The 25,556-nt window shown below is 45.9% G+C and overlaps 1 protein-coding gene across 5 annotated transcripts in view; it reads right to left on the bottom strand.

Annotated features, from left to right (window-relative positions):
* pnpla4 (patatin-like phospholipase domain containing 4) overlaps positions 1-23,071 on the bottom strand; it is a 73,230-nt gene extending 50,159 nt beyond the window's left edge. For 4 of the 5 annotated variants that reach the window (XM_072262620.1, XM_072262618.1, XM_072262616.1 and 1 more), the window contains exons 1-4: positions 22,908-23,071; positions 14,923-15,101; positions 1,715-1,809; positions 55-190 (exon numbers count right to left, since the gene is read on the bottom strand). In XM_072262620.1, the coding sequence (XP_072118721.1) occupies positions 55-190; positions 1,715-1,809; positions 14,923-15,096 (405 nt within the window). In that variant the 5' untranslated portion in view covers positions 15,097-15,101; positions 22,908-23,071. The remainder of the gene's footprint in view (positions 1-54; positions 191-1,714; positions 1,810-14,922; positions 15,102-22,907) is intronic. The other variant, XM_072262617.1, reaches the window with a different exon arrangement.
* Positions 23,072-25,556: the final 2,485 nt, after the last annotated feature.

The raw sequence follows: 25,556 nt of genomic DNA, 5'->3' as shown, positions 1-25,556 counted from the left end.
GCAAATATCTATTTTCTTTTCATTGATCAAATACCCGACCACGCACTGAGTTACCGTCATGAGATCCTCCCTGGTAGGAAACGAGGAGATCATACAGTTTTTTAGAGTCTTGGCGTTTGTGACGGAGACATGGAGCCGGCCGTGAGCTTTTGTGTGTGCGTCAGCTGTAAGTATTGAGCTCATGCCCTCCCTTGAAAGGAAAAACAGCATATTACAGAATCTGCCTGTTCCTGGCCTAACTGAACTCTACCATCTTATGAACAATGTTCATTCACAAAAATTCATCAGCCAACAAGGTCTCAGTTGAGCAGGGCGCACGGCTCTTGGGAGGCAATCCACCATACGATAAACAATGTCGATTTATATTTGTTTTGTATTTAGAGATACAGCACAGCACGAGGCCCTTCCAGCCCAATGAGCGCGTGCTGCCCAATTACACCCATGCAGCCAATTAACCAAATAACCCATAAGTCTTCGGACTGTGGGAGGAAACCACAGTACATGAAGCAAACCCACCGGTCACAGGCAGAACATACAAACTCCTTACAGACAGCAGCAGGAAAAGCAGTTTACTTGCAAAGCAGCCTACTTAAAGGGGGGAGGGAGGGAAAAAGCAGTAACAACAGGACATTTTTGTTTGAAAACAGTGGAGGTTAATTCAATCCAGTGGTTTACGTCACCACAGTTGCAAAACTCTATTTACAGGGGAATTATCCAATCATCTTCATTGTGTACAGCCACTATAACTGGCCTTTTGTAACAATGAAATAAACAACCCACATCACTCTCACACCATTTGTATTCAAGGCAAATTAAATCTGTAACTGCCTTCACCATTTTCACTTCAAGCTAACCATTTATTCCTGGTATTATAGATTTTGGGTGATGGAGTGGAGATACGTCTCTACCAAAGGAGGTGTAAGGTGCTCCTTCCCTCCCCTAGCCTGCAGGTCACCCTTGGGCAAGGTGTAGCACCTGCTTAGCCCCCCTGATCAGGGTCACGTGAGGCCATGGAAGCAGGTGGTGGATGGTTGTATGAGCAGCTGGTGCACACCACAAGTCCCAGTTATGCGACCACTGACGCCAGACAATCTCTGAAGAGTATTGACAATGACAATTGTCACCCGCCTTGTAAAGGCGTTGCCCAGAAGGCGGCAAAGGCAAACTACTTCTGCAGAGAAATTTGCCAAGAACAATCATAGTAATGAAAAGACCATGATCGCCCACGTCAGACAATGCGGCACATGATGATGATGATGACTATAAAGGTGTCATGATAATAGGTTAAGCAAGCTGGAGTGAAGGAGGATGAGAGGTGATTTGTCAGAGGTGCATATTAGAGGTAAAGATTAGCGTCATTTGTCACTTTCATCGAAACATACAGTGAAAGGCGGCATTTGCATCAACGACTAACACAGTCCAAGGATGAGAACAGCCTGTAACTGTCATCATGCCTCAGGCACCAGTGTAGCACATCCACAGCTTATTAACCCCAAATCTTAAGTCTTTAAGCTCCTGGAGGAAACCCAGGAGAACGTACAAACTTCTTACAGAAAGTGGCAGGAATTGAACCCGGTTCAGTAATCGCTGATGCTGTAAAACATTGAGCTAACCACTACACTACCATACCACTCAGCATCTTGGGTGCATCACACAAGGCAAAGGGATAGGCCATTCAACCCAACAAACTGAATGGTCCTCTCCTGTTCCTTACCTAAGAAGCTTCATAAAGTCATAGCCAGGGGTTATTGCTCCAAACATCTGTCTCCTGACATCAGCGGCAAACTCGTAGGTAAATTCTTTACATTGCTGAGAGTGGGAAAAGAAAGAACAATAAACACAGCTTCATTCTGATCATACAACGGATTGGATAAGCCTTTCACAACAGAAAGATGCTGAAGCTCCTGACTACCAATCATTGTAGGATAATACTGATCAAAAGATGCCACATGGATCTCAACCAGACTGAACACAATTTCAAAGAGTCATACAGCACGGAAACAAGCTCTTCAGTTCTAAGTTCTCTACATGCTGACCAAGGTGCTCAACTAAGCTAGATCCACTTCACAGAGATCCAGCCACGTTGATGTCACTGCCTAGAGAGCCTCTGCTTCCTCAGGGGGCTAAAGAAATTTGAGATGTCCCCATCGATTCACCATAGAAAGGATACATAACAGTTTTACTACAAAACATTAGAGCAGAATTAGGCCATTTGGCCCATTGAGTCTGCTCCACCATTCCTTCATGGTTTCTTTATTATCTCTCTCAACCCTATTCTCCTGCCTTCTCCCCGTAACCTTTGATGCCCTAATTAATCAAGAACCTCTGCCTTGAATATATGCAACGACTTGGCCTCTACAGCTGTCCATAACAAAGAATTCCACAGATTCATCACCCTCCAGCTAAAGAAATATTTCCTCTCTCTGTTCTAAATGGACGTCCCTCTATCCAGAAGCTGTGCCCTCTGGTCCTAGACTTCCCAACCATAAGAAGCATTCCTTCCCTGTCACTCTATCAAGACCTTTCAACATTTGAAAGATTTCAATAGGATTCCCCCTCATTCTTCTACACTCCAGCGAGTACAGGCCCAAAGTCATCAAAGGTTCCTCATATGTTAACCTTTTCAGTCCTGGGTTGGAAGAGAAACGCTTCATATTCTGTCTGGGTTGCTTCCAACCTTATGGCATGAACATATATTTCTCTAGCTTCCAGCAATTTCTCCTTCCTCTACCCCCTTCTCCCTTCTTCCATTCCCCATTCTGGTCCCCTGTTACATCTTCTTTTCTCCTCACCTGCCAATCACCTCCCTCTGGTGCCACACTCCTTCCCCTTCTCCCATGGCTCACTCTCCTAACCTATCAGATTCCTCCTCCTTCAGCCCTTGACCTTTTCCAATCACCCCCAGCTCTCGCTCCATCCCACCGTCTCCACCTACCTACCTTCCCCCTCACCTTCTAGCTTGTACTCCTCTGCTTCCCCTACCTTCTTATTCTGGCTTCTGTCTCTTTCCTTTCCATTCCTGATGAAGGATTTTGGCCCGAAATATCGACTGTTTATTCATTTCTATAAATGTTGGCTGACCTGCTGAGTTCCTCCAGCACCTTGTGTGTCTTACTCTGAAACGCACCTGTGTCAGCTCCAAATTAGTTCCTTTGCACCTTTTACGATTCTGAACATATTAAAGTCTCTCCTTCACATCCTTAGCTCCAATTTAGATAAGCTGTTCTACACAAGTGGTGTTGCATCCCAGTTCCAGCAAAGCCTGAGCCAAGAATCAGAGTCATGCCAGGAACAACATACTGTAAATATGCCAGCAAAGTGCCTTTTATACCAAATACCAGCATGTTATCACCTGCAGAAGCGGAAAGAAGAGGCACCATGGTAGTGTAGCAGTTAGTGCCATGCTTCTACAGCTCAGGGCATCGGAGTTTGGAGTTCAATTCCAACGTTGTATGTAAGGGCTTTGTACATTCCTCCCTGTGAACAAATGGATCCTCCGGGTGCTCCAGTTTGCTCTCACATTTCATCGACATACCAGTTAATAGGATAATTGGCGATTGTAAATTGTCCCGTGATTAGGCTAGGGTTAAATAGATGAGAGATGCAGGGCACTGCAGCTCATTGGGCTGGAAGGGCCTGTTCTGTACTGCATCTCATTAAATAAAATTACACAGAGTGTGGAAGAGTGGCCTGCTCATCACCAAGAATCTTTTAACATGCTGTTGTACTCAGTGGACACTTTATTAGGTACAGGTATGGAACCTGGTGTGGTCATCTGCTGCTGTAGTCTATACACCTCAAGGTTTGACCTGTTCTGCATTCACAGATGCTCTTTCACACATCACTGTTGTAACGTGTGGTTATGTGAGCTACTGTCAGCTTACTATCAGCTTGGACCAGTCTGGCCATTCTCCTCTGACCTCCTTCATTAACAAGGTATTTTCGTCCACAGAACTGCCACTCGCTGGATTGTTTTTTTTGTTTTTCACACCATTCTCTGTAAACTGTTGTGCATGAAAATCCCAGGAGATCAGCAATTTCTGATTTACTCAACCACGCATCAGACACCAACAATCATTCCACGGTCAGTCACCTGGGTCACATTTCTTCCCCATTCTGATGTTTGGTTTGAACAGCAACTTAACCACTTGCCCATGTGTAAATACTTCTGTCTATTGACTTGGCTGATCAGTTGTTTGCATTAACGAGCAGGTGTACCGGTGTACCTTATAAAGTGACCACTGAGTGTAGGTTTGGCAAGGCATCACACACTTGGAAATAACTTGAATAAAGGAACACTGCTGCCGCAGAACAATAAAATTCATGTCATGTGTCAGTAATAACCAACCTGATTCTGAAAGACATGATTACAATACTTGGAGATGATGCACATGACACGTCAGTGTCTCAAATCAGAGTTATAGCTAACAGGGCTTAAACACAGACCATGTCTCACACTTAGTACGGAGACAAGGAGGAATGTCTTTAGCCAGAGTGTGCTGAATCAGTGGAATTCATCGTCGCATTCGGCTCTGGAGGCCAAGTCGTTGGGTATATTTATTTTATTTAGAGATACAGCACACTAAAAGGCCCTTCCAGCCAAACAAGCCCGCACCACCCAATTACACCCTTGTGACCAATTTAACATACTAAACCATATGTACATCTTTGGAATGTGGGAGGAAACTCATGCTGTCACAGGGAGAACAAATGAACTCTTGGAATTGAACCTGGGTTGCTGGCACTGTAGTAGTGTTACTCTAACACCTCCATGCCGTCCATAGTTAAAGTTGAGGTTAATAGGCTCTGGATTTGTAAGAACAAAGGTTATGGGGAGATGGCAGGAGAGTTGGATTGAAAGGGAAAATAAATCAGCCATGATCAAATGGTAGAACAGACTCAAAGGGCCAAATGAAATAATTCTACTCCTGGGTCTTATATTCATTCCATTCATTAAGCGCATGTTTATAGGGGATGGGAGCAGGGATCCAAGTCCTGATCACAGCTCATGCTCACTCCCTGACTAAGCCCTATGGTATTAATAAATAAGAGGCATTTGGCCCCTCATGCCTATTCTGTATTTAGTAAGATCAGGACTATTCCTTCACCCTAATACCACTTTCCTGTAGTCAACCCGTATCCCTTAACAATTCACCCTTGTCCTCTGCCAGTATAGGACTTCAATGTCGCTTCCATGGCCCATCCACAAGGAAGAGTTGGTCTGTGAGCAGCAACAAAGTTACAGGCAGTGGAACTGGGGTATAGTGGAATATATGAGTATAGGTAGGGTAAATGCAAGCAGGCTTTTCCGAGAGGTTGGATGAGACTAGAACTGGAGATCATAGGTTTAGGATGAAAGGTGAAATATGTAAGGGACTGTGGGGGGGGGGGGCGGGGTGGAGGGGTGGTGTGTGTGTGTGTGTGTGTGTGTGTGTGTGTGTAGCAAGCTGTGTGTGGAAGTGGTGGATGTGGGTTCAATTGCAATATTTAAAAGTTTGGTTAAGTACATGGATGGGGGAGTATGCAGGGCTATGGTACAAGTGCATCGACGGGACTAGGCAGAATAATAGTTTGGCACGGGCTAGATAAGCCAAAGGGCCTGTTTCCCTACTGTAATGCTCTATGAGTCTATGACAACCATTAATCCCCACACCTGATCCCACTCTTGGCCTTCTGTCATCCAAGGCATTTTCCGCCATTTCCCAATGGAAATAGCGGAACTTACACCATCAATAACCGATCTTTACTAATGTGATGTGCATGTACTGCATTTTAATTTTTATTAATGCACTTGACATTCTTTAATAATTTAGGTGTTTTTGACTGCTTCGAAATATCTCCAATCATCAGACAGTTAATTGAAGGCAAGTATAGACATGATGGGCTGAAGGGCATGCTCCTGTGACATAATTCTATGAACATAAACCAGTACAGTATAGGAATAGGCCCTTCAGCCCACAATGGTGCGTTGAACCAATTAAATTAATAATCAAATGCTCAACTACACTAATCCCTTCGACTTACACAATGTAAGAATCCTTTCATTCTTGCGCACTCAAGACGCTTCCTGAGGAGCCTCTTAAACACCTCTGTCATATCTGCCTCTACCACCGCATTCCAGGCACCCACCACTCTGTGCCAAAAATCTTGCCCTGCACCTGTCCTTTAACTTATCCCTCTCACCTAAGTGCATGCTCTCTGATATTAAATATTATGAAGAATGACTAAAAATATTGACAAGGGATTTTTAATATAAAAATAGCCATTTATCTTAATTTGTCTTTCAATAAAGGTTGTGACCCTCCGTTATGTTATGAAACTGGGGCCAAACACAAAGTACATCCAGCACCTTGGCTTAGCTACTAAGAAATTCTTGACTAGTGGGGGAGCCTAGGACTTGAGGGTGCAACCTCAGAATAGATGGACATCCACCAGGAAATCTGCAGATGCTGAAGATTCAAGCAACACACACAGAGATTGCTGGTGAACGCAGCAGGCCATACAAGGTGTTGTTCCTCCAACCTGAGTGTGGCTTCCCGTCCCATGATCCTCTCCCTTCTCCAGCCTGGCATCCCTTTTGCCAATCAACTTCCCAGCTCTTAGATCCACCCCTTCCCTCCTCTCTTCTCCTATCATTTCAGATCTCCCCCTCTCCCTCCCACTTTCAAATCCCTTACTATCGCTTCTTTCAGTTAGTCCTGACGAAGGGTCCCGGCCCGAAACGTCGACTGTACCTCTTCCTATAGATGCTGCCTGGCCTGCTGCGTTCACCAGCATTTTTTATAGAAGGACATCCCTCTACAGCAGAGATGAGGAGGAATTTCTTTAGCCAGAAGGTGATAAACCAGTGGAATTCATTGCCACAGATAGCTGTCAAAGCCAAGTCATTGAGTACATTTGAAGAGAAGGCTGCTAGGTTCTTGATTAGTCAGGGTGTCAAAGATTATAGGAAGAAGGCAAGAGAATGGGGTTGAAAGAGAAAATAAATCAACCATGATTGAAAGGCACACCAGACTCTGCTGTATCTCAAAATAAACACAGAAATACATAAGAACAAGATGAGGTTACTATTTCCAGTGATCTCAGTCCTTCCAAAACATTTGTTGTAGTCTGCCAATTTGCAGTTGACTCGTCTGTTACTTCCTCATTTCTGTACAATTGCAGTACATTGCATGCTTGCAGTCATGTATTCCTGTACTAAGCACATTTATTGTGGTATCTCCTTGTTACTTTAGCCATGTACATATATTGCAACATATTACCTTAGCACTTTGGGATTGTCCACTCCATTTTGTCACATCAATGAAAGGGTTACCCTATGAGGAACATCTGGCAGCTCTTGGGATGTATTCCCTGAAGTTCAGGAGAATGAGGGGGGGATCTCATAGAAACATTCTGAATGTTAAAAGGCTTGAACAGATTAGATATGGCAAAGTTACTTCCCATGGTAGGGGAGTCTAGGACAAGAGGACATGACTTCAGGATTGAAGGACGTCCATTTAGAACAGAGATGCGGAGAAATTACTTTAGTCAGAGGGTAGTAAATCTGTGGAATTTGTTGCCACCGGCAGCTGTGGAGGCCAAGCTATGGATGTATTTAAGGCAGAGATAGATGGGTTCTTGATTAGCCAGGGCATCAAAGGGTATGGGGAGAAGGTAGGGGAGTGGGGATGACTGGAAGTATTTGATCAGCCCATGATTGAATGGTGAAGCAGACTCAATGGGCCAAATGGCCTATTTCTGCTCCTATATCTTATGGTTTTATCAAATGGTTACAAAAAATACAAAGTTCAAAATATATTTCTGCACAAGTGACTGGAAGCTCAGGATCAGCCCTGAACACTGAACAGAGGAGATGCATTATTATCTTAAACACAAAATAATCTGCAGATGCTGGGATCAAAGCAACACTCACAACATGCTGGAGGAACTCAGCAGGTCGGGCAGCATCCGTGGAAAAGATTGGTCGACTTTTCGGGCCGGAACCCTTCGTCAGGACTGTAGAGGGAAGGGGCAGAGGCCCTATAAAGAAGGTGGGGGGAGGGTGGGAAGGAGAAGGCTGGTAGGTTCCAGGTGAAAAACCAGTAAGGGGAAAGATAAAGGGGTGGGGGAGGGGAGGCAGGGAGGTGATAGGCAGAAAAGGTGAAGGAAGAATAGGGGAAAACACAATGGGTAGTAGAAGGAGGCGGAACCATGAGGGAGGTGATAGGCAGCTGGGGGAGGGGGCAGAGTGACATAGGGACAGAGGAAAGGGGGGGGGGAGGGAATTACCGGAAGTTGGAGAATTCTATGTTCATACCAAGGGGCTGGAGACTACCTAGACAGTATATGAGGTGTTGCTCCTCCAACCCGAGTTTAGCCTCATCATGGCAGTAGAGGAGGCCATGTATGGACACATCTGAATGGGAGTGGGAAGCAGAGTTGAAGTGGGTGGCTCCTGGGAGATCCTGACTGTTGTGGCAGACGGAGCGGAGGTGCTCAACGAAACGGTCCCCCAATCTGCGTCGGGTTTCACCGCTGCAGAGGAGGCCGCACCGGGAGCACCGGATACGGGCCCTGTCCCTCTCTCTGCCACCACTTCAGGCCACACTCTCCACCGTCTGCCATTGACCTCTCCTACACTTCATTCTCCGCCTCCAACCGTTTCTTCTCCTTCCTCACGTCCAAGAGGGACCACAAGCTCGCCGCCTGGAGCCGACGACAACCACCGGCTCCAGCCCGGACCCCTCGGACCTCGACTTCTCAGGCCTTCGGCAGGCTGAAGACCCATCCGCCTCTGACTCTGACCCCGACCCCGACTGGAACCACGGCCTCCCGGACATGGGCACCAGCCCCCAGTGGGCCATAGCCTCACTCACCTCCGACTCCGACCTCAGCTCTGGGGCCCTGCAGGCTACAGGCTGCACCACCCCCAGCTCTAGATCCAGCTCGGACCGAGGTCCCGACCCTCTCCGGACCGGAACCGCTCTTACTGCCGCTGGCCTACTGCCCGTCTGATTCCTTCACTACACTCTTTCCTCCCCGCAACTCCCAACCTTCCCTCTACCCCTCATCGCCCCTCCATTCCTCTGATCCCTCATTCTCCCCTAACCCCGCTCTCCCTGAACATCGCAACCCCCCCCGAGACCTCCCACTTTTTACCCTCCTCTGACCCCAGCCCCAACCCTTGCCGTGTCTTCACCTTCCCCTCTCTGAGGCAGAACGTTCTGTCCTTAGCAAGGGCCTCACTTTTGTCCCCCTCCGTCCACACCTCAGTGAGTCCCGTGCCCGCCATGACGCTGAACTCTTCTTCCGTCACCTACGTCTCTGAGCCTACTTCTTTGGCAAGGATTCCCCTCCCCCTACAGAGGACCCCTTCTCCCGTCTTCAACCCTCCTCTTCCTCCTGGACACTCCGCCCGGGCCTTCTACCTGCACTCGATCTGTTTATCTCCAACTGTCGCCCAGACATCAACCGTTTCAACTTCACCACTCCTCTCTCCTGTTCCAACCTCACTCCCTCTGAATGCACTGCCCTCCACTCTCTCCGCACTAATCCCAACCTCACCATCAAACCCACTGACAAAGGTGGTGCCGTAGTAGTCTGGCGGACGGATCTCTACCTCACTGAGGCCAAACGGCAGCTCTCTGACACCTCCTCTTACTTACCCCTGGAACAGGACCACACCAAAAAATATCAAACTATTGTCTCCCGTACCATCATCGCCCTTATCAACTCCGGAGACCTTCCATCCTCAGCCGCTAAACTCATAATTCCCACACCCCGCACCGCTTGGTTTTACCTCCTCCCCAAGATCCACAAGCCTGACTGTCCCGGCAGACCCATAGTTTCTGCCTGCTCCTGTCCCACCGAACTTGTAGCTGCCTACCTGGGCTCCATTTTGTCACCCATAGTTCAGTCCCTCCCCACCTACGTCCCGGATACATCCCATGCCTCTTCAATAACTTCCAGTTTCCCAGTCCCGACCGCTTCATTTTCACTATGGCTGTCCAATCCTTATACACCTCCATTCCCCATCAAGAAGGCCTCAAAGTCCTCTGCTACTTTCTGGATAATAGACCTCAACAGTTCCCCACCACCACTACCCTCCTCCAGTTGGCGGAACTGGTTCTCACACTCAATAACTTCTCTTTTGGCTCTTCCCACTTTCTTCAGACTAAGGGTGTAGCTATGGGTACTCGCATGGGCCCTAGCTATGCCTGCCTCTTCGTTGGTTATGTGGAACAGTCTGTGCTCCAAACCTATTCTGGTATTGCTCCCCAACTTTTCCTTCGGTACATTGATGACTACATTGGTGCTGCTTCCTGCACCCATGCTGAGCTCGTCAATTTCATCGACTTTACTTCTAACTTCCACCCAGCCCTCAAATTCACTTGGTCTATCTCGGACACTTCTCTCCCCTTTCTCAATCTCTCGGAGACAGTCCACTGACGTCTTCTACAAGCCCACTGACTCTCATAACTACCTCAACTATACCTTTTCCCACCACACCACATGCAAAAATGCCATTCCCTATTCCCAGATCCTCCGTCTCCGCCGCATCTGCTCCCAGGATGAGGTTTTCCGTTCCAGGACGTCTCAAATGTCCTCTTTCTTTAAGGATTGTGGTTTCCCTTCTGTTGTCATCAATGATGCCCTCACCTGCATCTCCTCCATTTCCCGCACTTCGGCCCTCACCCCATCCTCCCACCACCACAAAAGGGACAGAGTTCCCCTTGTCCTCACCTACCATCCCACCAGCCTCCAGATCCAGCACATTATCCTCCGCAACTTCCGCCACCTTCAACAGGGCCCCACCACTAAGCACATCTTTCCCTCTCCACCCTTCTCCGCTTTCCGCAGGGATCGGTCCCTCCGCGACTCCCTGATCCACACGTCCTTCCCCACGGATCTCTCACCCGGTACTTACCCCTGTAAGCGCACGTGCTACACTTGTCCCTACACCTCCTCTCTTGCCACCATTCAGGGCCCCAAACAGTCCTTCCAAGTGAGGCAACACTTCACTTGTGAGTCTGTTGGGGTCATCTATTGCATCCAGTGCTCCCAGTGCGGCCTCCTCTACATCGGTGAAACCCAACACAGATTGGGGGACTGCTTCGTCAAGCACCTCCGCTCCATCCGCCACAACAGACAGGATCTCCCAGTAGCCACCCACTTCAACTCTGCTTCCCACTCCCATTCGGATATGTCCATACATGGCCTCCTCTACTGTCATGATGAGGCTAAACTCGGGTTGGAGGAGCAACACCTCATATACCGTCTAGGTAGTCTCCAGCTCCTTGGTATGAACATAGAATTCTCCAACTTCCGGTAATTCCCTCTCCCCCCACCTTTCCTCTATCCCTATGTCACTCTGCCCCCTCCCCCAGCTGCCTATCACCTCCCTCATAGTTCTGTCTCCTTCTACTACCCATTGTGTTTTCCCCTATTCCTTCTTCACCTTTCCTGCCTATCACCTCCCTGCCTCCCCTCCCCCATTCCTTTATCTTTCCCCTTACTGGTTTTTCACCTGGAACTCTCCAGCCTTCTCCTTCCCACCCTCCCCCCACCTTCTTTATAGGGCCTCTGCCCCTTCCCCCTACAGTCCTGATGAAGGGTTCCGGCCCGAAACGTCGACCGATCTTTTCCATGGATGCTGCCCGACTTGCTGAGTTCCTCCAGTGTGTTGTGAGTGATGCACTATTATCTACTTGATTATATCCAGCGCAGAAGACAGTGAACAAACCCCAAAAGTACTCAGACTTGCAAGAGTAGAATTAAGACTGGATGAGGTCGCTAACTGAATTGCAAAGCTGATTCTGGAGTTGGGGAAAGTGCAGAGGAACAAAATCTTTCTTTGAACAGAGCAGTAGTTCAGGAAGTGTTAAACACCAGAGGTTCTGCAGATGCTGGAATTCCAGAGTAACACACACAATGCTGGAAGAACTCAGCAGGTCTGGCGGCATCTATGTAGAGAAATAAACAGTTGATGTTTCAGGCCAAGACCATTCATCAGGACTGGAAAGGAAGAGGGCGGAAAGCCAAATAAAAAGATACGGTGAAGGGAAGTTGTGCAGACTGGCAGGTGATAGGTGAGGCCAGGTGAAGGGGAAGATAGGTGAGGGGGAATGAAGCTAGTTAGAACATTGATGGACATTGTATGTGTGCTTCAGGAAGTGTACTTGGCATACACTGGCTCACCGTCACAGACAAGAGAAAATTACAGCAAAAGAGAAAGCTGTCAGAGACCCTGGTGCAGAAGCTTTGCCTCGGTCACTGCACATAGTTAAACTTTCCAAGGCAGTTGGCAAAGAAGCAATTAGAACATCATTGAAACAGTATGTACAAGTACAGCTGATCAAAATCTTGGACAAAGGGACAAGCTTGTAAGGAAAGAGTTAAATTTGATTCGCGAGAGAGAGAGACACACACAGGCAGAGACAAGGTGGGAGGGGTGAGGGGGAGAAAGAGAGAAAGGAGCGAGGAACAAGGGGAGAGACAGAGAGATAGTGAGAGACAAGGAGAGAGGGACAAGGGGGGAGAGAGAGACGGGGGGAGAGAGAGACAGGGGAGAGAGAGAGAGACAAGGGGGGAGAGAGAGACAAGGGGGGGAGAGAGAGATGGGGGAGAGAGAGAGACGAGGGGGGAGAGAGAGAGAGAGACGAGGGGGGAGAGAGAGAGAGACGAGGGGGAGAGAGAGAGAGACGAGGGGGAGAGAGAGAGAGACGAGGGGGAGAGAGAGAGACAAGAGGGGAGAGAGAGACGGGGGAGAGAGAGACGGGGGAGAGAGAGACGGGGGAGAGAGAGACGGGGAAAGAGAGACGGGGAAAGAGAGACGGGGAAAGAGAGATGGGGAAAGAGAGACGGGGAAAGAGAGACAGGGGAAAGAGACGGGGTGGAAAGAGAGAGAGAGAGAGACGGGGGAAGAGAGAGCGAGGGGGCGAGGGAGAGGGAAAAAGGGAAGGAGGGAAGGGAGAGAGGGGAGGGGAGAGGGAGAGAGGGGGAGGGGAGAGAGAGGGGGAGAGGGGGGAGAGACGGGGGAGAGAGGGACTGGAAAAGCTGTTGGGCACTTGTAGATCCATCTGGCTATATACAGTGTGAGTTGAGCTTTGTCTTTTTGGTTGATACGTCTTTTTTGTCTCTGTTACCACTGTATTAAACATTTTACTTTCTTTCTGAACATTATTCGTTATATATTTCTCATAACCTATAACACGTGTATAGTGCCTTCTTACTTTGCAAATATCTCCTGCTGCAGAATCAGAAGAGTACAAGGAACCAATTTTAATTTACTTTTGTTACAGCGCAGCAAGGAGTATTTTATGAAGAAGTAGTTAATGCAAAGGCTTAGAAAGGCCTGCAACATAAAAACCCTGACCCAGCAGGGCAATGAAATTGTGCACCACAAATGAAGGCTTGAAGCAATGAGCGACAAAGACACAAAGGGATTTGCAAAAAACATCAGAGTTGTAAATACTGAGATATTTCATCACCAGAAGGTGCTGACATAATCCACTTCAGTGAGCACTGACATGATCCACTTCAATTTGAATACCCCCACAACAGATGAGATTTCTCTAGCTGTTTGTTGCACTCTAGACCAACTGCACAACAGGATCACCTACGTACAGGTTGGTGTTGAACACAATCATCCCATGAAATATCTTCAAACTGCAAGGCCTGGTCCTCTGTACATCCCTCTGCAACTGGATACTCAACTTCCTCAGCAGCAGACTCTCTCAGCAATGATTGGTAACAGCAGAATACAACATTAAAGGCAATGTGGACGAACAGGGTAATCGTGGATCCACCTCGATAGATCCCCCAAAGTTGCCACACAAGTTGACAGGGTGGTTAAGAAGGCAAACCGTGTGTTGCCCTTCATTAATTGGGGAGGAGGTGAGTTCAAGAACCTCAAGATAAATGTTGTAACTCTACAAAACTCTGGTGAAACGACACGGAGTATTGTGCTTAATTTGGGTCACCTCATTCTAAGAAGGATGTGGAAGCTTTCGAGAGGGTGCAGAGGAGATTTACCAGGATGCTGCCTGGACTAAGGAAATGCCTGGTGAGGAAAGGTTGCACAAGCTAAGGCATTTCTCTTTAGAATGAAGGTGGATGAGGTTACTTGGTAGAGGTGTATAAGATGATAAGAGGCATAGATGGAGTGGACTACCAACACCTTTTTCCCCAGGACAGCAATGGCCAATACAACAGGGTATACTTTAAAAGTGATTTAAAAGGAAGTATGGGGGGGTTGTCCGAGGTAGGTTTTTTTATAGAAATAGTGGTAAGTGCATGGAATGCATTGCCAGGTTTTATGGTAGAGGCAGATACATTAGGGACATTTTAGAGACTTCTAGAGAGTCAGATGGATGAAAGAAAAATAGAGAGCTACATGGGAGGGTTAGATTTATTTTGGGGTAGGTTTAAAGGGCTGGCCCCTCATCACTTTATACACATCTATCTATTATTATTGTTTTCCCCGTTTGTATTTCCACAGTTTGTTATCTTTCGCACACCGATTGGGGTCTTTCATTGATTCTATAATGCTTCTTCAATTTACCCTGAATGCCCACAAGAAAATGAATCTCAGGGTTGTAAATGGCAACTTGTATGTATTTTGATAATAAATTTACTTTGAAATTTGAACTTTTGGGGAGAGGTGAATGGTGAATAGCAGATGGTGTCAAAAAGGGATCAGTGGGGGTGGGTAAGTGGGGGAAGCTTGTGTGTGCAGTGGATGACCCGGGGGAATAGGATGTGTTGTTCCTCCAAATTGTGATGCGTAAAGTGAAATGAAGTGGGGTGGGAGACAAAGGATCTCGACTTGAAAAGTTGTCAGTCCATCTCCCTCCCACAGATGCTGCCTGCCCACTGAGATCCTCCGACCTTTCACCAGGCAAGGTGAGGTACGATGCGAGTTCCACCTTCCACACTCACCTCTAACGTTTCGGGTTGCGTAAGCAGAACGGCAGCGACCATGGCTCCACCAGAAGCTCCAGCGTAGTTCTGCATCTTGCCGAGGAGTTTGTGACCGTGTCTGTGCAGGGCAACTGCTGCACCCAGCTGGTAAATGGCCATAAACCCGCAGGCACTGAAAGTCAGGTGTAACATGGCCACTGCAGGAACAGAAGTCAAAGTCAAGGTAAGTTTATTACCAAAGTACATATATGTTACCCGAGATTCATTTTTTGCAGGCATTTACAGGAAAATAGAAAAAAACAGAATTTATGAAAAACTACACATAAACAAAGACTGACAACCAACCAATGGGCAACAAAGACAAATCGTGCAAATACCAAAAAAATACTGAGAACATGAGTCCTTGAAAGTGAGTCTACAGGTTGCGGAATCAGTTCAGTGTTGAGGTGACTGAAGAAGGAACCTGATAGTTGAAGGGTATTAACTTTCTAAACCTAGTGGAGTAGGACCTCAGCCTTCTCTACCTCCTTCCTGATCATGTGGTGAAAACAAGATCTCGAAGACATCGTTGAAAACTTTCTTTCACTGTTGTTGTAGGTACTCTAGTTTTTGACCAATGGAAATAGCACAACGCCGCAGCGGAAACGGAAATAGTATACCGTTTCCTCTTTGCCTGTTTTCTGTAGATGTGTCCTGCGCATGTCCAGTAGGAGGAGATTCGCCCAAGTACCCATTTTAATGTGGACGGAGGTATTTTCAAAAACGCCTGGTGTGGACGCCTATTGTTTTTACGCGAAACTGGCGTTTTCAAAATTATCCGGTCTAGTGTGGACGTAGCCTTAGAGGGAACAATGCTCCCTCGTACCACATGGTTCCCCCTACCCCCACCTGGTGCTCCGGTTTCTTCCGTCATTCCAGGTTAGTAGGTTAATTGGTCAATTGGATGTACTTGGGCAGTCTGGACTCATTGGACCAGAAGGGCCTGTTACTGCACTGTATCTCTGAATCTGAAAAAGAAAGGGAATCAAAAAATGGGAGGGCCTACCTTTAGGCTGAAAGCGGGTGTAGAATTTGGAGGGGATCTGAGGGTTAACTTCCTCATAGAGAGGGTGGTGCACATATTGAATGAGTTGCCACTGGAAGTGGTTGAAGCACGTACAAAAAACATATAAAGACATTAAGATGAACTTGGATAGGAAAAGCTTCAAGGTCAAATGCAGGCAAATGGGATCTTGCTCACTGTTGGTATTGGTTTATTATCGTCACGTGTACCAAGATGCAGTGAAAAGCTTGTCTTGCATACTGTTCATAAAGATCAAATCATTACACAGTACATCAAGGTACATAAGGTAAAACAATAATGCAGAATAAAAGCTACCGAAAAGCATAGTATGGAAAACGATAAAATGAAAGATCATGAGGTAGATTGTGAGATCAAGAGTCCATTTTATCACATAAGGGGTTCATTTAAGAGTCTGACAGCAGTGTCCTTGAGTCTGGTGTTATGTGCTTTCAGGCTTTTATATCTTCTGCCCGATGGGAGAGGGGAGAATAGAAAATGTCCAGGGTGGATGAGTCTGCTTTACTGAGAATAGACCAAAGCCATGGAGGGGAGGTGCTGAGCTGTGCAGTTTTTTGTGGACAGTTGCCATGATGCAAACAGATAGAAATGTTTTCTATGATGTATTGATAAGATGGACAAATTAGATAGAAGGGTTTGTTTCCATGTTGTATAGCCCTGATTCTATCAGGAGAGTCTACAGAAGTGAAGTAAGTACTCGAAGAGGAGTGCATTTAATATATTACACTTCTAAGAGTTAGTGCCAGCTGACAATAATATGGACAGCCTTGTAGTGGCCTGCAACACACAAAATGCTGAAGGAATTCAGCGACCAGGCAGCACCTATGTACGGAGAGTTTCAAAGAGTTGACATTTTGCTCTCGGCCCAAAACGTCATTCTTTATTCCTCTCTGTAGATGCTGCCTAACCTGCTGAGTTCCACCAGCACCTTGTGTGTGTTGCTCTGGATTTCCATCATCTGCAAATCTCTTGTGTATATGCTTTAGTGGACCGTGATGTCTTATACAGTTGTTAGTGTCCACACAACCAATCATGTTGGCAATTCTCATCAAAGTTGCTGGTGAACGCAGCAGGCCAGGCAGCATCTCTAGGAAGAGGTACAGTCGACGTTTCAGGCCCAGACTCTTTGTCAGATGCTGCCTGGCCTGCTGCGTTCACCAGCAACTTTGATGTGTGTTGCTTGAATTTCCAGCATCTGCATAATTCCTGTTGTTTATGTTGGTAATTCTATTCCATTGAAAAATGTTTTCAGATATCTAATTCCTTTCTGAAAGTTACTCTCTGGTCCAACCACCTGAAGAGGCAGAAGAGTCTCAATACTCTTCCCTTTTTTTTGCCGATTATCCCAAGAGTATAACCTCAGGTTACTGTCCCTCCTGTCTGTGGTAATCTCTATTCAGGACCCACCCCACAACCAGCACCACTACATCCACATCAGTCACTCCTCTCTGCAGGTCCTCGGGTCCCTTTACCTCCTCCCTCCCCCAATGCACTGCCACTTCACACTTCCGCTCCACACTTCATACCTACACTGAGACAGTCACATTCCTACTGTGCTTCCATATGCCTGCTGCTACCGAGAAGAGTTTCTGTTGCCAAGAATCACATTGTCACTTTATTGTTTCCTGTCAGAGTCACCTCACGTAGATACTCCTGCACCTAGTGTCACTTTATATAAGTATAATCAGTTTATGTATACACGCTAATCTTAAATTTATACGACCACGCGCAATAGCTACTCGTACATCATGTCTTATAGGATTGCTTTTATTTATTGTGTTTTTTATTGTTTTCTTTATGCTTATTGTGTTATTTTTATCCTGCACTAGAGAAATGGACTCATAATCATTTTGTTCCCCTTTACATTGGTGTACTGAAGAAAGACAACAAACAATCTTGAATCATGAACATTGTTGTGAAAATCTCTCTTAATTCCCTCAGCTCTCTAAATAGCAACATTGGTGTTGCCAAACGTAACTGAAGTTCCATATCCTTGAGCTGAGTGGTAAGTGGTGCCCGCTGTCACTGAGGGGCCACGTCAATGTGAAGTGTGATGCTGTGAGATGGACACTTCAACTGGCATCTTCATCCTTTAGAAAAAAGTACAGTATAAGAATGAATGGGACACAGAATGCCAGTACAAGGTGAAAGTTCAAGAGTCGTGAGCTAATGTTGCTGCTCTATAAAACCCCTGGTTAGACCACACTTGGAATATTGTGTTCAGTTCTGGTCCCCTAAATAGAAGGTGGTTGGGGGAAGCTTTAGAGAGGGTGCAGAGGAGATTTACCAGGATGCTGTCTGGATTAGAGAGCATGTCTTTTGAAGAGAGGTTCAGTGAGCTAAGGCTTGGCTCTTTGGAGAGAAGGAGGATGAGAGATAACTTGATAGAGGTGTACAAGATGATGAGGCATATAATCGAATGGACAGCCAGGGACTTTTTCCCCAGACAAAAACGGCTAATATGTGGGGGAATACAGAGAAAACACAGTACTGGCAGACAATACGCAGGACCATTATGTAGTAGACATTGAGGCCAAGGCTCCATCTTACTACAAGAAAAAGATGAAGCAGGATCTGTCTGCAAGCCGGGTGATTTATCTTTCAGGCACCAGCGATCAGTGATTACGGTTCAATGCTTGCCACTGTTTGTAAGAAGTTTGTAGGTTTTCCCGGGTGCTCCAGTTTCCTTCCACGTTCCAAATACGTACAGGTTAAGGAGTTGTGGCCATGTTGACCTGGTGCTGGAAGCATGGCGACACTTGCAGGCTACCCCCAACTCCTCGGACTGTGTTGGTTACTGACACAAATGTTACATTTGACTGCATGTTTTGATGTACAAGCGAGAAATAAAGCTGATCTTTTTATCTCTCTTCTGCCTGATTGAAGGAGGAAGGAGTGGGAGGTGTCTCTGTTTTACAGAGGGAGCAAGAAGTGCAGACCAAATCTAAGGGAAGGCTGGTATCTTTAATGTGCTAAGCTGTATCTGCAACTCTCTTGCGGTCTTAGGCAGAGCAGTTACTGTACCAAACCATTTGCTCTGAGTCAGAAATAAGACAAGCTAGGGAAAATGATTACTTTCTTTAAAAGGTTAACCAAATAACCCTGCAGTTTCATTGGCTTGATTACTGGTATTAGTTATTTATTATTACTTCTCATTTCTCCCTGAACTTAAATTCCTCGTGCTTTTACTACAGTCTTTGGATCATTACCCCAGGCCTTTGGATAACTAGCCCAGTAAATTAATTCAGACATATGCAAAATAGTTTAAAACCTAGATGGAATTGCTACTAATTATTTAACTTCAGATTAAGAGACTGGGAAAGACAAGCTGTCTGAGTGTTCAGATCTCACTCCAACAACCAGACTGTGCTCTCCTCTTAGACCATTAGGCCATAAGACCATAAAACATAGGAGCAGAATTAGGCCTTTCAATACATCAAATCTGCTCCAACATTTCATCATGGCTAATTTATTACCCTTCTCAGTCCTCAGTCCCATTCTCCTGCCTTCGCTCCATAACTTTTGACATCCTTACTAATCAAGAACCTATTAATCTCCACTTTAAATATCCCCAGTGACTTGGCCTCCACAGCTGGATGTGGCAATGAATTCCGCTTATTCACTACCTTCTGGTTGAAGAAATTCATCCTCATAGCTGTTTTCCTTCTATTCTAAGGCTGCTCCTGGACTCCCCCACTATAGGAAACATCCTCTCCACGTCCACTCTATCTAGTCCTTTCAATATTCAACTTTCAAAAGTTCATTTATTATCAAAGTATGGGGTCGTGTGGGCACGTGGCCAAGTGGTTAAGGCATTGGACTAGCAACCTGAAGGTCGTGAGTTTGAGCCCCAGCCGAGGCAACGTGTTCTGGCCTTGAGCAAGGCACTTAATCACACATTGCTCTGCGACGACACCAGTGCCAAGCTGTACGGGTCCTAATGCCCTTCCCTTGGACAACATTGGTGTCGTGAAGAGGGGAGACTTGCAGCATGGGCAACTGCTGGTCTTCCATACATCCTTGCCCAGGCCTGCGCCCTGGAGAGTGAAGACCTTCCAGGCGCAGGTCCATGGTCTCGCAAGACTAACAGATGCCTTTACTATCAAAGTATGCAACTCTGAAATTCTTCTTCTTCAGATAGCCACGGACCAAAGAAAGAAAAGAAAGGAACGGCAGCACGATGATCAACCCCCAAATCCTCCTCCCCGCACAAAAAACATACAAAAACAGAACAAGCGCCTTCACCCCCAAATTCCCCATAGTCCAAGTCCATATCCCGAACACAGAAAACCCGGCTGTGTTGAATATTCTCCAAGTCCAGCAGTAGGCCTTTCCCTCTGTAGCACAGCGATCAAAAGGCAGTTTCCTCTCTGTAGCAGAGCAATCCCACCAGCGATCAAAAGGCAGGCAGCCAGTGCTCACATACTGCATTCATCTTGATGTTTCAATCTCCTTCGTCTCTTTAAATCAGCAAACAGTGGAAGTCTTAATCAGCGAAATGGAGTTGAACATCGGCTTGCGCCCCGCAGCCTTCTCACCATGAGGTTCCCACACATTGTCTGTCTACCAGAATCATCTTGGAGACTGCAGAGCACTGGAACACCCAAACAATCTCCAAACTGCAATCACAGGCTCCAACAGCTCCAGAATCACATTCAGGATGAAAAACAAATGTAAAATACAAAAAAGTAGTGGAATTTTTGGTTTCGTAATCTATCTAGAATATGCCAGTCAAAGAAGTGTTGTACCGTAGGCGCCATCTTGACTGAAAGGAAAACCTACTTAATAGATTTCAATGAGATCCTCCCCTCATTCTTCGAAGTTCCAGTGAGTACAGGCTCAGAGCCATCAAATGCTCCTCATACACTAACACTTTCATTCTGGGAATCGTATTACGACCATCAGAGAGGAAGTACAGAAGCCTGAAGACGTACACACAATGTTTTAGGAACAGATTTCTGAATGGACAATGAACCCATGAACACTACCTCACTATTTTTGCACTATATATTTCTTATTGTAATTTATAGTTTTTTATAAATTTCACAATGTATGCCAGTGATATTAAAGCTAAATCTGATTCTGGACCCACAAGCTCAAAAAAATCTAACCTGGTACTCCATTATAGACTGTGGCCTTTTCAAACAGGATCTTTCAATGATACATTAACTCATTAAAAGAGAAAATAGTTAATAATGCATACACAATTCTGGGCTTTATTAATAGAGACTTCCAGTATAAACACAGGGAAATCGTTATTCAGAAACAACTTCTTTGCCTTTGCCATCAGATTTCTAAACAGTCCATGAACACTACCTCATTATTCATTTTATTTTGTAATTTATAGTAATTTTATGTCCCTGCACTGTATTGCTGCCACAAAACAACAAATTCCACATTATATAAAACAGTGAAAATAAACCTGATTTTGAAACAACGAACAAGCTGCTTGAGGAACTCAGTGAGTCAGGCAGTATCTGTTGAGGGAAATGGACAGTCAACCTTTTGGGTCAGGACTCTTCATTTGAACCGGATCTTATAGAAACCTATCAAATATTGAAAGGCCTAGACAGAGTGGACATGGAGAGGATGCTTCCTACAGTAGGGGAGTCTCGGACCAGAGGGCACATCCTCAGAATACAAGGACATCTGCTTAGAACAGAAATGAAGAGGAATTTCTTTAGCCAGAGGCCAGTGAATCTATGGAATCCATTGACACAGATGGTTGTACAGGCCATACCATTGGGTATATTTATAGCAGAGGTTGATAGTTTCTTGATTAGTCAGGGGATCAAAAATTATAAGCAAAAAGCCGGAGAATGAGGTTGAGAGGAATGATAAATCAGCCATGATGGAACATCAGAGCAAACTCGATGGGGCGCAAGTGGCCTAATTCTGTTCTAGCATCTGATTGTCTCAGTCTATCTGCTCAAGGCCACAAGAAATTGCAGAGTTGTGAACGCAGCACAGTCCATCACACAAACCAGCCACCCCTCCATTGACTCAGTCTATACTGCATTGGAAACGCAGCCAACAATCAAGGACTCCTCCCACCTCAGTCATTCTATCTCCTCTCCTCTGCAGTCTGGCAGGGGATACAAAAGCTTGAGAAAATGAACCACCAAACTCAACGACAGCTTCTATCAGACTCTTGAAGACATCCAAGATTCTAAAGATGGATTCTTGTTCTCCCAAATCTGTTGTGTTTTATTTGTCTACCACACTGCATTTTCTCTGTAATATTCTGTACTCTGGTTTTCGTTTTACTATCTCAATGCACTGTCTATCATTCAGCAGATGTGCAGTAGAGAGCATCCTAACAAGCTGCTTACAGAAACAATATTGCAGCAGGTAGTCAATACTGCTCAACACATCACCAACACCAGCACACCCACCATCAAGGACACAAAAAGGTGTCGGAAAAGGGAACATAGTGGTGGGAGTCATAATGGCAGGTGTACAAGTCATTGGTGAGGCTACACTTTGTTTTAGCTCCAACTGTGTTGTTCCTGCAAAAAATTGTCTTTAAATTATGTTTACTTGTGAATGCCGTTCGTGCTTGTGATATTGCAGCAAGTTTTTTCAGTACATCAGTTTGTACTAGTGTATATGACAATAAACTCGACTTTGACTTCCGACTTGAATTACTGTCTACAGTTTTGATTGCCTTGTTATACGAAAGACGTGGTTTAAACTGGAAAGGGTGCAGAAAAGTCTTACAAGGATGTTGCCAGGATTAGAAGGCTAGAAGGGAGATGTTGGGCTTGTTACATCTGGGAGGGGGGCAAAGGGAATGGGTGGGGAAGGGGAAAGGGTGGAGTGGAGGAAAGGAAAGGAGCATGGAGGAAAGGGAAGGGGTGGGGGGACCCAAACGCCAGCCCTGAGGAGAAGGCCCTACACCGGCCCAGCGCATCACACTCACACACCACGGCGCTGCGAGTTCAGTAACACCCCCAAAGCCTCGAAGCGTCCGAACACTTCGAGCAGGGTCCCCGGTTACTTCCACCCACTCCGTCTGCAGGCTTCGCCAGCACCCGGTTGCTAAGGGCCGCTCGTAGCAACGGGTTTAGCGGACCCAGCCAGGTGCTTCCGGACTACGGGAAACCGCGCTGTCCAGCTGATAAATGCGATCGTCCCTCATCCTCGAAACAGAAGGGGACACCTTCAGTGCATTTGAACAGTAAAAAAAATGTTGTACTTACAATTCTGTAGCGACACTTGGGGACGTCCCAAAGTAATTTGGTCACAACGAAGCTTAACAATAATTCCTAAATTTTACTGAGGGTTGCTTGAAGAAAGAACAATGGGATCTTCTGTGATTCAGACTGTTCTGAAGTGTTAGACACCTGATGAAGTTTAGCCGCAGTGTAAAATAAAGATTTAAACATCCTTAGTTTAGCTCAAACCCCTGCCAAAGCACCTTAAAGCAACAGAGTGCAATTAATGGGCACACAGGAATCATGGTAAATGAGGAGTGCACAGCAAGAAATGTGATCAGCTTCAGAATCAGGTCCGGCATGTGACATGAAATTTGTTAACTTAGCAGTTCAGTTCAATGCAATACATAATCTAGCAGAAAGATAAAAAAAATAAAGATAGTAATAAATAAACAAGTAAATCAATTACGTATATTGAACAGATTTTTTAAAATGTACGAAAACAGAAATACTGTATATTAAAAAAATGTGAGGTCGTGTCCATGGGTTCAATGTCCATTTAGGAATCGGATGGCAGAGGGGAAGAAGCTGTTCCTGAGTCACTGAGTGTGTGCCTTCAGGCTTCTGTATCTCCTACCTGATGGTAACAGTGAGAAAAGGGCATGCCCTGGGTGCTGGAGGTCCTTAATAATGGACACTGCTTTTCTGAGACACTGCGCCCTGAAGATATCCTGAGTACTTTGCAGGCTTGTACCCAAGATGGAGCTGACTAGATTTACAACCTTCTGCAACTTCTTTCGGTCCTGTGCAGTAGGACCATATCAGACAGAGACACAGTGATCATGAAGCACCCAGGCCACGTCCTCATTACTGCCTCAGGGGAACTGGTACAGGAGCCTGAAGCACACACTCAATGTTTTAGGAACAGATTCTTCCCCTCCACCATCAGATTTCTGAAGCTACCTCACTATTTTCCTTTCTTTTTGCCAGTAGGGGATACGTCTCCACAAAAGGAGGTGTAAGGCACTCCTTCTTTCTGCTAGCCTGCAGGTCAGCCTGGGCAAGGTGAGGTACCTGCTGAACACCTCCCCCCCCCCCCCTTCGGTGTCATGTGAAACCATGGGAGCAGGAGGCGGGTGGTCATATGAGCAGTTGGTACATATCACAAGTCCTGGTTATGCAACCACTAACTCCAGGCAGACAATCTCTGAAGAGTATTGATAATGGCTAGGGTCACCCATCTTGTAAAGACACTGCCCAGAAGAAGGCAATGGCAAACCACTTCTGTAAAAAAAACTTGCCAGGAACAGTCATAGTCACAGAAATACCGTGACCGCTCACGTCATACGACACGGCGCATAATAGTAATGACGATGATTTATTTTTATACATTTTTTATTGTAACTGCTGGTAATTTTTAAGCATTGCACTGTACAAAGCAGCACATTGTGTGACATATATCAGTGGTAATAAAGCTGCTTCTGACTCTGATGAAGAAATAATCTGTTTCCGTTGCTGTTCACCAATTGATAAATATTCTCCCGCACAGAAGGGAATGCCCCTGCTTTTTATCATTCAGAATACGTATCAAATATCTGATTTGCTGCTGCTGCCAAAAGCTAGTTGTCATGGCACCTAACCTCGGGTAGGTATGCCCATGGCAATAAATTTGAACTTGAACTTATCTGAGGAAAGCAACACACACAAAATGCCAGAGGAACTCAGCAGGCTAGGCAGCATCCATGGAAAAGAGTAAACAGTCGATGTTTCAGGCTCTGACCTATCAGATCCTGATGAAGGGTCTCGACCCAAAACATCGACTGGACTTTTTTCCATAGGTGTTGCCTGACCTGCTGAGTTCCTCCAGCATCTTGTGTGTTTTGCTTAGATTTCCAGCATCTGCAGATTTTCTCACTTTGTGTTATCTGAAGATAGATGGACCTTGGCTTTATATTTCCAAAAGTCACACCAGAAAACAGGGGCAGGAGGAGGAGTAGGATTAGGCCACTTGGCCCCTCAAGCCTGCCCAGGATTCAAGATGGCTGAACTAAAGTAGGCCACAATCTGTGTCACTCAATCAAAAAATTATTTACCACCACTTTAAATATTTCCAGTAAACTAGTTTCCATAACTTTCTGAGACAGAAATTCCAGATACCCGCCACTCACTGTGAGAAGAAATTTCTATGCCCCTCAGTTTTAAATAACCAGGCCGTTATCTTGTAGAAATATCCCTCCATTCACACAGGAAACATTCCAACGTCTTCTCTGTCATACAGGACACAAAATTCTGAAAGAACTCAGCATCTATGGAGGGAAATGGACCATTGACATTTCGACCAACACACACAAAATGCTAGAGGAACTCAGCAGGCCAGGCAGCAGGTCGATTGGAGTTGTGTAGCTGGTTCAAGA

This window comes from Mobula birostris, chromosome 7 (genome assembly GCF_030028105.1).
Source record: "Mobula birostris isolate sMobBir1 chromosome 7, sMobBir1.hap1, whole genome shotgun sequence".
Lineage (NCBI taxonomy): Eukaryota > Metazoa > Chordata > Chondrichthyes > Myliobatiformes > Myliobatidae > Mobula > Mobula birostris.
Note: the sequence above shows the minus strand (reverse complement) of the source record. Positions and strands in the feature narration are given on the sequence as shown.